The sequence below is a fragment of the Mesitornis unicolor genome, unplaced genomic scaffold, assembly GCF_000695765.1.
Source record: "Mesitornis unicolor isolate BGI_N332 unplaced genomic scaffold, ASM69576v1 scaffold10036, whole genome shotgun sequence".
Classification (NCBI taxonomy): domain Eukaryota; kingdom Metazoa; phylum Chordata; class Aves; order Mesitornithiformes; family Mesitornithidae; genus Mesitornis; species Mesitornis unicolor.
This window is the reverse complement of record NW_010193023.1, coordinates 12,866-26,206: the sequence shown is the minus strand read 5'-3', so window position 1 is coordinate 26,206 and position 13,341 is coordinate 12,866. Positions and strand designations below refer to the sequence as shown.

The 13,341-nt window shown below is 49.3% G+C and overlaps 1 protein-coding gene across 1 annotated transcript in view; it reads left to right on the top strand.

Moving 5' to 3' along the window:
- The first annotated feature begins 556 nt into the window (after nt 1-556).
- The window catches only part of MAPT (microtubule-associated protein tau), a 25,332-nt gene continuing 12,547 nt past the window's right edge, over nt 557-13,341 (top strand). Inside the window, exons 1-5 of the mRNA XM_010187323.1 lie at nt 557-602; nt 1,963-2,049; nt 3,391-3,477; nt 5,086-5,151; nt 11,443-11,498. Of these exons, the coding sequence (XP_010185625.1) occupies nt 557-602; nt 1,963-2,049; nt 3,391-3,477; nt 5,086-5,151; nt 11,443-11,498 (342 nt within the window). The remainder of the gene's footprint in view (nt 603-1,962; nt 2,050-3,390; nt 3,478-5,085; nt 5,152-11,442; nt 11,499-13,341) is intronic.

Sequence of the window (13,341 nt, the reverse complement as noted above, 5' to 3'; positions counted from 1 at the left end):
TTCACAGAAGCGGATAATGTTTGTTGGCCACTTAATTTCCTCTTGCAGATAGATGCACGTTAGAAAAATAACACTGAATTTTAGCGCCTTTCTACTTCCACTCCAGCGTCCAAACCTTTTTACTGTGCTTCTGCTTTGCTCCACACCATGCTGTTGGCTTCCTGAGCACTGCAAGAAGGGTTCAGGGTTAAGCAGCCGTGGTGCTGTCCTCCCACCACTGAGTGTGAAACCCAATTGGTGACGTGTATTGGAGCTGTGCCCTTCCCCGAGCGCAGTGGTGCGATTGCAGGGCTCATCAGGAAAAGGGAACAAAGCAGATGTCCTCTTACAGTGGCTGAAAAGGTGCCTGTTGTTGGCTGATTTCTTGCAGCAGGATGTTTAATGGTCCTGGAAGTTGGCTCATCAACCAAAATGGTCTCGTGGAGCAGTAGGTGGGAGCAAACCAGGCCTCAAATGAAGGGGCGTTGGGTTGGGTTTTGCCTGATGGGTGTTTGTTTTTACTCTTCTCTTCAGGCAGCTTTGCTGAGAGGTAGCGGTGCAGCGTCAGGACGTCACCATGATGGAGGACCACGCAACTGGCCAGGAGAAGCACATCCCATCAGGTGAGCACCTCCAGGAGGAGATGGTGGGAAGGAATCATCACATCTGCCTTGCCCACTGCGGAGGGAAGAGTGAGAGGTCCTTGGGGATGGGCAGGAGGAGATGGTGTGTGTGTGTGTCTGGAAGGTTGCCATGGATCAGCTGGCTGCAGCCAGTGGGCAGTGGGTGGTCCACAAGATGCTCTGGTGTTCATAGTCATAGGAAAATGCTGCTCTTTGGTGTCATTGCCCAGCAAGAGCAGAACAACCCCCCTAGTACCCAGACTAGTGATGATCTTGTCGCTGCAGCTTTGCACATGTGCGTTTCTGCGTTCACTTCTCAGTTTGCTATAAAAATACAGCACTGCTTTTATTTGGAAACACAGCTCACGGATGCTGCTTGCTGCCTGCTTTTCTCACCTGCACGGGGAGATGGGGAGAACTGAACAGAGAGGTCTGGGAGCTGGGGCCACGCAAGTCTTTCGCCCCATATTTCAGACCTGCATTTCTCAAGAAGCCTTTCCTTTCTCATTCCACCACGCTCCACAATTGAGCTTGGAAACCCGCATAACGCCAGCAAACCCGGTGGGACTCACTCCCAGCTATGCTTCATATAAACATCATCTTAATTTTCTTTTCTTGAGGTGCTTTGGACACAGCTTACATCAGATAAATGGATTGCCTCTGTCCTGGAGAGAGTCCATAGCATCCATTCATTCTGGTTTCTGTAACGCATTTCTGATAGTCTGACAGCTCCTCTCAGCTTCACACATCACAGGTTACCAGGGATTTTGCTTATGTTAGTTTGAATCTTCTTTTCCAAGTCATTTTCTCTAGTTCTTATTATTTTATTTGCCCAGGCTCCTTGCACAGAGGAGACTTGTGCCTCTTGCTCTGCTCTTCCAAAAGATGACTTTTGCAAGCAAGTCTTTGCGCTGTACGTTGTGTGCCACACCAAGCCCTTTACAAAGACTTGCTGGTTTGCAGTAATTAGTATTAATGCATCAGGGAAGTGTTCAGCAGCCTGCTCTGGGACAGAGACTAATGGCTTCAGAGATGGCAGAGGACAACAGTGGCTCAGAAGTTGCACATCTTTCCTGCTTACGTTGCTAAGATCTCCTTTCCTGCTTGTGCCATGCTTTGCTGTTTCTAGCTGTCCAGTTCACTGGGCTTTTCTTTTGCTGATGGGTTTCCGCTTGTTCCTTTTGGTGATAACACTGGTGCTTTTGGTTCGCATTTTCACGCTTTTGCTTGCTTAATTCAGGTATTTTATACTCTTCAGTTGCAGTTTCTTGCTGCTGCGGATCTGGGCAATCAGAGTTCATAATGCACAGGCCATAATTCGTAGCCAAGGACTTGTTCTAAGTATTTGAATGTTTTCCAGGCTATCCCCTTCAGATACCAGTCGATGATGGATCGGATGAGCCTGTTTCTGAAACATCTGACGCTAAGAGCACCCCAACTACGGAAGGTGGGAGCTCTTTGACTTACTGCTTTGAAACCATGATGGATGGGGTCGTGGTAAACCTTGCCCAAAGACTCGCCGTGCCGTGTTCTGGTGGGGTTTCTCAGGAGGAGTGTCTGCACTCTTGGACAAATGCTCCTCATTAGTCTCATCACAAGTGGTGTTTGCCACTCTGCACAATGAGATAATGAGCTTTAAAGGTGGAGAGTGGGTTGGAAGGCAGGAGAAGGTGAAGTGTTTATTATAGTACAGGAAGCTGCTTGCAGTTTGTTTCCTGAAGCCTTTTTACACCGTGACCGTGAGCTCCCGTTAGCTCAGTGCAGCCAGGAGCAATCCCATGTCGTGTGCTCCAGGTTTGCATCGTTGTGCTCCCCCAAGAGATTGACAGCACGTCCTGGTCGCTGTGCTCCCTGTCAGAGTAGCTGTACCTCATAGCTCTTTTTTTGCCCCTTCTGTATTTATATGTTCATTAGCACAGCATGATTCATGCTGGAACGTTGAGATGGGCAGAGTCTATACATAAACCAAAACTGTGCTGATGTAAAGGTCATATTGGTAGGACTAGGGGCACATCTGTGCTGCTGCAGAGTGTTATGTGAATGCTGTGTTTGTAGAAAGAACCTAATTCCAAAGTGGTCCAGAGACTTGTTCACCAGTTTTTATTAAGTGCAGGTTTTGTGTTCCTCTGGCTGCTTTACTCCCAAGTATCTGCCTCTTGGAGACTTCAAGGTAAAGGGATTAGTTTGCTAAATATATGTGAGAGAAAAGTGGGCAGAGATGCTGACCAGTTCCAGCCCTGTCCCACTGGAGGTATGAGCTGACTGATCCTCTGTGAATGTGGCTCAAGAAATGAGTGTGTAAAATCTGGTGCACAAAGGGATGTTGTCCCTCTTCCCAGTCGGATCAGGGCTGTCACGACGAGCAGAATTCCCTCTGGTAGATGGAAACAGGGATCTGCCTGTCTCAGCTGCCTGGAGTGCGATGCAGTTTGTGAAGGTATCCGGTGGGAGCTGTTCTTTCCTGCTCCAGAGCAGTGATGTCCCCATGCAGATAGCGTTGCCATGCACGTAGATCAGACACCAGTGGCTGTTCTTTAGCTGTGTCTTTTTGGACAGTGTTTGTGGTAAAGCCTCCAACTGCAGAAGGAGCGCGGCGGAGTTTGTGTGGCAGAGGGGACAGCTCGTGGTGTCCTGGCGGTGCTGGCTTTGCTGTGTCACGCTCAGTTCTCTGCAGTGGCTCAAGGGAGGGAGTCGGGTGCTTTTCTGAGCAAAACGTTCTTCAGGCACGTCCTGGCCTCCGCAGGGTTTTGCCACTCAATGGCTATGTGAAAGCTGCGTTGTTTTTCAGATGCCACAGCACCTTTAGTGGAGGAAGGAGACCACGAGGATCAGGGTGGTGTCGAACAGCACGGGGAGATCCCAGAAGGAACCACAGGTGAGGGAGACCAAGGTGCAGTTTCATCTCTTGATGCAGCCAGAGCAGAGAGCTCGACTGGTTAGTGCTTTAAAATAACACTGCAAAACCTCCTGCAGGCGTGCTTTGCTCCCGATGCGTGCTGCTTTCTTCTCCACGGCCTGCAGAAATGATTCCTAGCTTACAATTTTCCTCTTGCCTTCCCCATCCTGAGGGAAACCCGCAGCCTTTTCTTCTCTCTTTTCTCAGCGCCTTACCTGCAATCTTTCTGTCTGCTTTCTCTGTGGTGGCTTCGCCTCCCATCTCCAGGCTAAGCGCTTACCTGCAGATCCCGCTCATCTCTGTCCCTGTGCCAGCAGCCCCGCTTTGCTGGCGAGGCGAGGTGGTCACCGCAGGACCTTGCTGCTTGTCTCCCTGGAGCTCTCGCTCAGCCCACGCGATTGTCTTTGAAGAGGCAGGTGAAAACCAGGCCACTGCAGCACTTCTTTGGCTGCCGGCGAGTTTTAAGGATAATGCAGGGGAAGTGAAGTGGCTAATTCAGCCTGAATGTTCTGTGGGGAGTTACTGCACCTGGGCCTGGTTTTCCAGGCAGGGATGGGGATCTTTCAGGGCAGAGTAGGAAGGGAATGAGCTGCAGCAGTGCTGCGTATGTACAAGAGGGTGGGAGATCCTGGGAGAGTCGGGTCCGTACGTGGAAAATGAGTATGTGTCCCCTGCAGTAGCTGCTGTCTTTTCCTGGAAGCATCAGGCAGGACCTGGGAAAGGTAGGGAGTGGAATGGGCTTTCACCAGTGCCCGAACACTGAAACAAGCCCACAGCACACTGCCTTGGGCAGCCAAATGGTCTGTCCTGCATCCAGTCCCCAGGCTGGGCCCTGGGCTGAAGCACAGAGTAGCACACTGCTAGCAGGGATGCACAGACTCTGGTTCAAGATCTGACTGCACCGGGAAGAAGCAGAGTGTCCTGGTAATTTGGAAGAAAACGAGGAAGACAGAGAAGGTCCTAGCTTGACTGTAGAACTGTGACATGCAAGTATAATTGATTAAGCTGGTTTGAAAGTAGTCATATAATAAATTGAGAACAATCTGATAGAGTCAAACCGCCATTGCTGTGAAGAAAGTTGTGCTTCTCTGATGCACCAGTACTCCTGAGGTGTCAGATTTTGATCAGACTGGGATTTGCTGGTGTCACACAGCCTCGGTGGAGTTCGTTGCATTAAGCTAGGCAGTAAACACCAAGAAGGTAGGGCTCAGGTAACAGACTTTCATGTGAGTGCTGCTGGCAATGTAAAGGCTGGGTGGGGTACAAGAGGGGATATAAATCCCCACATTTCCATGCTACTTAACAGCCAGTTTTCTGCACCTCTGCCTGAAGGAGCTTGTACCAACGTGGCACAGAGGATGTGGGGGCTGGTGAAACGCTCCTCTAGCCTGGTAGAGCACGAGCTGAGTAAGTCGAGCTAGATCCATCATCAGCAGGGGTTGATTTCCATTCTGATCCAGCCCTGCTCATAATACAGTGCTGATGGGCAGAATCAGCAGGGAGGTAAATAAATTTTCCAGACACACGCTTAAGCTTAAATTCTTGTGTTGATCGTGTTTTCCCATTCTTTCTCTGAACTGGGACCAGCTGAAGAAGCGGGCGTAGGAGCCACCCCCAACCTGGAGGACCACGCTGCAGGAGATGCCGTTCAAGGTAAGTGAATCATCATCTGGCACCGGGGTCCAGTTCTTGCTGCCCACACGTGTGGCTGGTTGCTGGTGGCTTGGGAATTTTCTTGTGTAATGCAAATGCTCTGCACTCTTACGAGCAGTTGTGCAGTTCTCCCTGTTCCTGACAGGGGAGGGTCATACACGCTTTGAATGTCCCAACATACTCATTTCAGGGAACTGCAGCTTTTCATGCACCGAATTTCTCTCTCATGTGGCTGAAGCCCTGGTGCTTGTTTGTCCAGTTGCAAAACAGGGCATCGTCCAGGCTGGAAAAAATGATGAACAGAGCCAGGAGGAACAGGGTCAGTGTTGGGCCCTGTGTGTCACACATTAAATGAGTGAATTGTTTAATGACTGTGTCTCTTTCTAACATAAAACGTGTTTCAAACCTGCTCATTGATGCCCTGACTTTAACATTAAGGATGCTCTTCTTTCTCATCTCAGCCTTAGGGAACATGACTGACAAAGCCAGGCACGGTGGGCAGTGAGTGCTCACAGAGCATCCTGCATCTGCTCAGATGAGCCAAGAAATGATCCAGGGACCTCTTGGCTGTCTGGAAAGCTTCTCTTGACTCTGCTTGGTCCAGACTTGACTGAAAACTTCAGGATGGGACTTCCCCAAATCACCCAGTGATTAATTCTGTGCCCAATGGGGCAGATTTAGGGGTTAAGACTCACTTGGATATTGCTGTCTGTCTTGCAGTAGTGCACCATAGTGCTAATTCGTTGTGCTGGTTAAACCCCCATCTTGTAAGGTAGTTTTCTGTGCAGTGGACATAACAAATTCCTCCAGCTGCTTGGACAGTGTCTCCCCTCCTCGTGGCTGCCTTAGTGCATTTACAGACATCTGTGTCTTTTAAAGAAGTAAATGGGTCTTTGCCTTCTCAGCTCAGGGCAGAATTCAGCTCGTCTTCGCTTCCACACACAGATGAGCACAGTTATGCAGAGACTGCTCCCTGCAATCAAAATAAAACCTTTGCTTGCCTGTCCAGTGGTTCTTGCACTAGCAAGGCTTCTGTATTTAAAATAGTGGCGCCGCTACGAGAAAGAAATCAAGACTGTTAGCAGGAGAGGCTGAAGATCTCTTTTCTGTCTGCCCTCTTCAGTCTGGTTCTGGGTGCTGTTTCTCACCAGATTTTTCATCAGACCTTTCTGTACTGTCCTGGGATCTTTCAGCTGTCAGGTATGGGGACATGCAGCGAGCTGGAGCTCTGATATACCCTCTAGATGACATTTCTAGGTTCTTACGTAAGTTGTTACTTCTCTGAAAGTGGACTTATAACAGCGCGCTGCTTCCTTTTAATAGTTCTCTTTGATTCAGAGGAAAACGTGATTATCAGTGCACACACAGAGCCTTGGCTGCCTTGTCACTAGATACCTTCATTTTTCATGTTTTGGGGTTTGAAAAAATGATCTTTGCAGTGAAGGTGGAGCGTTAAAATGCCTTTGGAGTCGCAGGTGGAGAAGCTTCTTCTGAGTCACAGTTTTCTCTGCTGGCATTCTGCTAGCTCCTGACCCTGTGCTGCAAATTTGCCTCACAACCACCGGTAGGTCCTGGGTTATGGAAGTACAGCTGATGAACTGACTGTCCACACATCTGCACCGGTGGTTCTTAATGGTCGTGTTGGTTGTTTGCAGAAGAAATGAGCCAGGAAGGTCTGCTGGCTCCTGAATAAACACCCTTTATACCTCTGTGGTTACAAAAGGTGGTTCTTGGTGCCACATTTCAAATAGGACCTGCCAATAGGTGCCACTTTAGGATTTCTCTTCAACCACAGTTTCCGAGCTCTTTCTGTGGTAGTTTCACTCAACCGTTGTGGTTAAAGTGGGGAGAACATTGATGAAAAAAACGAAGCCAGTCTTGACTTCTTCTTTTCTTGTTTAAATCTTGTTAATCTTCCAAAGCAACAACTGAGGTCTCAGTTCTGAAGTGCTCTGATCTGGGCTCTTTAGTTTATCCAGTGAGTGCTCAAAAAGCCCAAAGAGTGTTTGAGGCTGGACAAATTCATAATACAGGATGCACGTTCTTACGAGGGCAGTTGACTTTAAAGCAGTTTGCCTGTGTTCAGGGTGAATACTCCGTTGCTCAGTGCTTCTTTACGTCAGTTGAATGAACGTAAATGGAAAAGCTCCAGCTCAACTGGAATACATGGCTTAATGCAGCAGTCATTGGATGGAATTGTAAAGGTCTGTGTCATGGGTGAGATCAGTGATACCTACCAATGGTAGAACATAATTCTCTCCTTTCCCACCCCTCTCCAAAAAAGAGTGAGGTCTCTGCAACCTTAGCTTTTAAAGTCACGCTTTCTACGTTGCCCCAATGGTGGCAGCAGTGCTGGAGCTCTAATGAGTCCAAAATTGCTGTGGCTGTGTGGCTGCAGTCACATTTTTACTTCCAATCCTTTCCACTGAGGCTGTCTGCTCCACTGGTGCTTGACATACACAGCAGGAAGAGAGAGCCATAGGAGTGCTCTTCCCCAAGCTCATTAGCAATAGAAACGTTCTGGAGAGCAAAGCAGAGATGGTTTGAGCTCTGGGAGGATGTAACTGGTGTCTGCATGAATGTGTCCTGCAAGGGAGGAGAGGACGTGAAGGGATTTTGTACGCCTGTGAAAGAGGGGAGGGTGTCTGGCCTGTTTTGTTCAGGCTCTTGAGGGAAAAAGAGGTGAGCACTGACCAGCAAACTGAGGAGTCTGGTCTCCTAGCTGCTGTGTTTGTCACTGTTCCCGATTCCCATGGGGATCAGAGCTTCTTTAGAGGCAAAAGCCACTGTAGAAGTGAGGTATCTGTTCAACGGGGGCAATGTGGGACTTGCTTTTATCCTTTAGATTGATGGTAGAAATCCTTAGTGTCTCTTCAGCATTAAATGAGTACCTGTTTGACATGCCTGTGCTAATTGTTTGCCCATACTTCGTACCCTGCATCTTCAACTCCAGGGGAGCCAAGCTCTCCAAAGCTACAGCCTGGCCCTCAGGAGTGCATGGGAGATGCAATAAAAAGAGAAAGCCAGCCCACAAAGCAGGGGGTTCTTCAGCAGCCTCTTCTGTCGCGTGAAACGAAGGCTACAACAGCAGCTCCCACCAGGATCGAGGTCACCATCCCAATACCCCTGGATATGTACCAAGACAACAGTGAGTTGTGGGATCATCGAGGCAGAGAAGGCATCGGTGTGGATGCAGAGCTGGGTCGTGCTGAGGGGCTGGCAGGGGCAGGTGGCGCAGATGACTCCCATATTAAAGATGGGCCATCTCCCTTATGTGCCGAAGCTCCGTTAAAAGAAGATGCCAGTGGACAGGAAAGAGATGAGGACCATGATATTGATGAAACTTCTCAACAGGATTTGCTTTCCCTGGCGGGTCAGCAAGTTTCACCAGGACCTGAAATGGACTTGTGTCCAGCAGCAGCCAAAGAAGCTCTTGAAGAATGTGTCATTGGAGAAGACAAGTCCAAAGATGTCCTGAGAGACATCCCAAGAGAGGCACTTCTCATTGAAACTGAATCACATCAAGCAGGAGAGGGCCAAGAGGAGAGGAGACAGCCTTTGAGCGGGGAAGAAGACACAGAGGTCACCCCATCAGAGCCTTCTGAAATAATCCCCCGAAGAGAAGCTGAGACTGGGGAGGGAGAAGATTCTGGACCCTTCCCAGAAACAACCAAACTCCCTGTTGACTTAAAAGATGATGTGGAAGACAAAGATGCTTCTTTGGAAGAGGCAGTGCCAGATACAGGAGAGCGTCGGACGCCCAAGAAGAAACCTCACGCCCGTGCTGCAGACAAAGCAGTCAGTCGCGTTCCTCTCCTAAAAGGTGTGTGCCCTTGGCTCACGTTGCCGGTGGCTTGCTCACGACAAGGCTGCCTGAACCAGTACTTCAGCTTGCTGCCACCTCTCAGATCCTGCTGCTTGGGAAATGGCCTGGACCTTTGCTGTGAACTGATCAACAGAGCGCCGCTGCTTCTCCCTCTCCCTCCTTCCCTCTTTAATTTAATCCTGGATGTCCTGGCGTACTTGCCAGACCCTTAACGCTTCGGTTTTGCATCCCTTGCATGGTGCTGGCGAGTTCCCAATCATGCTTTTCTCACCTGTTTTTGTTTTGAATTCCTTGGATCTTTGGGGTGGGCGCCTTAACTCACACCTGCCCCCTTCCCAAAGGAGATGAAGACGGATGGACGTTGCTCTGGCATGGTGGAGTGGGGCTAACCCGGCGTGTGCTGCAGCTTGTTCCAGCAAGAGACATCTGGTTTGCATGTGTCCACTGGCCAGTCCAGTAACTCTTTGTATTGGCTTTCCTAAAGAGGAGGGAGGAGGAAAAAGGCAAGTGAGATGGCAGGTCTAACCATGGAAAAGGCCCCGAATTGCTCTTGTTTCTGGTACTTTTCCCTTAAATATCCACTACTGACTGCTGCTGGAGGGAAGGTCTGCAGGTAGCTGGACCTTTGCCCACTGCAGGACGTGTCAGATGCTCTCACAAAGCATCCTGCTCTGATCCCAGTTCTGGACAGCGTGTTCCTGGCGGGACTTGAGCTGTTCTGCCTGTGTGTGTGGAGACCTGGCTCTTGGGCACATCTAACAGCAGGGCTGGGAGAGCAGTCGGGCCCTGGAGCTGCTTCGTTCATGCAGCAATCTCAGTTGTCTTGGGTGAAGGGCTGAGTTCACCCCCTAAAACAGGAGCATCCTTGCTAGCAGAGCAGCTCTTAAGCATTTTCTTTCCCCAAGAGGCCAGAGGGGCGTTACTGGGGGCTCTGCTCAGTGGCCAAACGCAGGTTTGGCAGTGAGTTGTGTGAATAAGCTGGGGCAGCAGGACACAAGTTAAAACCCAATGGTGTCTCACTGTCTTGTACTTCAGCTCTGGCTGTCCAGGGCCTGACCTGGGGGAAGCTCTGCCTTCCTCCCCAGTGCCGCATCCCAAAAGCTGGCTTTGGCTGCTTCCATTAGCCTGGAAATCCCGCTCGCCGCTGCTCTGGTTTGCGGCAGAGAGAAGCGCGCTCTTTGCTGTGCGGGATTCATGAAGAAATTGTTGATGCAGCTTTTTCCACTGGAGCTAAAGCTCATCGCATATTTCTCCTCGTTCACTACCTGATAAGCCAGCGGGAAGCTTCGCACGTGTGCTGCAGGGCATCGGCATGGCTTGCTATTGCTAACATCAGAGCCTGAAAACGATGGGTTGGGGATGCTTTACCCAGAGCCAACCAGTTTCTGATTCAGTAGGAGGAATTTATTTCTTATTTATTAATTAATAGTCTTTTCCTTCCAAGACAGGGATGCTTTGTGGCTGTTCAGCTCCGGTGTTGCTCCGGTCTGCAGTTTAACTGAGTTTGGGCAGGGTGGTGCATCCAGCAGCGCTGGGAGTGGCTGCTGGGATGGGTCAGGGTCAGCAGGGCTGGATTAACAACATTGTTCATGTCACTGGGAAAGGGCTGACCCTGCAGGGCCAGTTTCCAAAGCACTGGGGAGAATATCAGCAGCTTTTCCTTCCAGATTAGGGAGGAATTAGCTGAAGACTGGGAAAAAAGGGGCTTTGTTATGTGTGCCTTACAATACAAACGTTACTTCCTCCCTGTTTCTAATCTAATTAGCAGTACTGCAGTCTTGTAGACTAATGGGACAAAACACTGAATTACTGTCAGTCGCTGTGCTCGATACCAACCAAGCAGGACAACAGCTAAAGCCGTAGGACCCTGCAGGGTCTGACCCAGCTCGAAGGCACTGTCTGCTGGGGAGGAAAAAAGCAGTGTCGGGAGAGATGGAAGTTACAACATCCTGGTATTGAAAATCCTTTGCAAAGTTAACACACTGAGCAACAACTTTAAATGAGATCATGGCACTGCTGGGATTGGGGCATTCTTCACTTTCAGTCTTATGTTTATATGATTGTTAGAATCAATGGGTGTTTTACAGAGGGAAAGTCGTGTTTAGGGTCAAAGAGGGCTGTTCTGTCCTAAACTAAACAGATGCTTCTGGAATTGAGTGCAAATCCGGACAAAACGGTTTAATGCAGACCTTGTTGCATGTGTCTGGTGCTCCAGTGATGACTAATGTGCTGTTGCCTGTGCAGAGGATAATCTGTTAATCCAGAAAGAATGTGTTTACGATGTGGAAGTCTTTCTGCAATAAATGAGTGACTTTGTAATATTTGTAAGGATAATATTGAATTTAAAGGAGAGCAGGACCATGGAGCACCCACCCAGCATGAATGTTGCTGTAGCACAGGCGTTACCATCCCTAGGGTTTACTGACCAGTGCCACGAAGTGTAACTGTGTGTTTCCATTTGCCAGGTCGTATTGACAGCAAAGACAAGGAAGGGACTGAAGCTGATGAAAAGAAACCGAAGGTAAGTTAACAAATACAACCAGAGGTTTTCCCAACCCACTGAGTGCTGTTCCTCCTCCTGCTCTCCTGAACTGCGGTTGTGCCTCTTAGGAAACCCTGCTGTTTTCTTCCATTCCTCCGTCTTGTCTTTCAAGAGTGTTTTCATTGTTTTGTCTTCCCAGACCCTGGTTTGGATGGTGCAATCCATGGTCATCTTTGAGAGTGAGGAAGCAAACGAAATCTAAACCAGACATGTGGCTTACGGGGTTGGGGGGGTGGTTGGAGAAATCATTTTCTCAGCCCGAGAGCAGAACGCAGCCAGGTGCCTTTGCTGGGGCAAACCAGTGCGAAATCAGACTCCAGACTGCATTGGGCTGTATTGGAGACAGGCACTGTAACACTGAAAAGAGCAAGATTTGTAATTAAAAAACTAAATTACATCATTAAGCCTTGCAGATGCTGTGTTCTGGGTGAGGAACAGCGTTTAATGGTAAATTCCAGAAGTTTAAAGATATCTGTCACGCTGCTAAATTGGAGGAGGTTTAGTTCAGCTGGCCCTTAGCCTGGTCAGTGCCTGGGCAAGCTGGTGGATGGTTTGGTGGGTGAAGAATGTAATTATTTTCCAACAGTGTGAAATTGGGTCTTTCTTTAAGGAAGTTTAGCAGGGTTGTACCGGGGTAGGCATCTGCCATGATACCAAGCAATTGTCCAGATAAAAACCAGTGATCCGTTATTGATACAGCAGATACTGGGGGTTTGGGAGTCCTGGGAGCAGTCCTCTGCATCTCCCAGAAGTGATCCCACAAGTGCTGTACCCGCAGCACGTTTGCCCGTGGAGCACATAGAAAATTTGGGAGTAAATAGAGCAGTTCAGGTGGTAAAACGTGCCACTGGGGTGGAGGGCAGTGACAAGGACAGCCTGTCACGAGGTGACACTTTCCACAGGAAGAGTCTTGGGTGCTGTGGGAGGAATTGAGCTGAGGTATCCGTGCTTGCCAGTGCAGCTGTGGGACCTCAGCAGAACCCCCCAGCCCTGTGCTGCCCGGACAGGGCGGTACCAGCCACCGCCTGTCCCACACCCATTCTGCATTGCACCTTCTAATCCTGTTTAATGTCAATGATTCCCCTTTTGTTTTCCTCCCATACTGATTTTTTGTTCCGATTTTATTTTGTTTCCACGTTTAAGAAATCCACACCTTCCACTGCCAAACCCCCAGGCGATAGACCCTCCATCCCCCCCCAACGACACACCTTCTCTAGCACAGCCCCTCCGAAAACACCCTCCAGCCCTGCTTCCATCTCTAAACGAGTCTCTTCTGTCACATCCCGACCTGCCAGTATGGGAACGCAAGAGTCGAAAGCCAAGGTAAGGAAATGGGATGTGAGAGAGGCAAAGCTGGCTCGGGGAACACCTCACAGCATCCCCGACAGCTCTGGCAGTGCTTGGCTGGGCTGTCTCTCTGTGTCCCGTTCGGTGGAGAGGTTGGGATGTGCTTCCCCTTCACCTTTCAGTGGCTGTGGCCAGGCTTTGCTCCAGTTTTGAAGCAAAACTAATCTGTTCTCACCAACATCTATTTCCCTTGCTCTTACAGTAAAAATCTCTCATTGCTGCAGGGTGTTACCTGGTTTCCCTGACGCGTTTCCAGGTCCCTTTATGCTCTTTCATACTCTTCTTTGTTTTGCAGCTTTATGCTGTGTTTTATGGGTGCGTTGGCTGTAAACAGCAGATGTATTTGAAATGTGCCAAAGCCAGATCTGCCAGGTGCTATGCAGAGAATAGGAAATGCAGACACATCCGTGGCTTATTCTGCAATGTAAAAAAGTAGCTTGGAGTTTCCCTTTGTGGTGTTTAGTCATGCAGATAC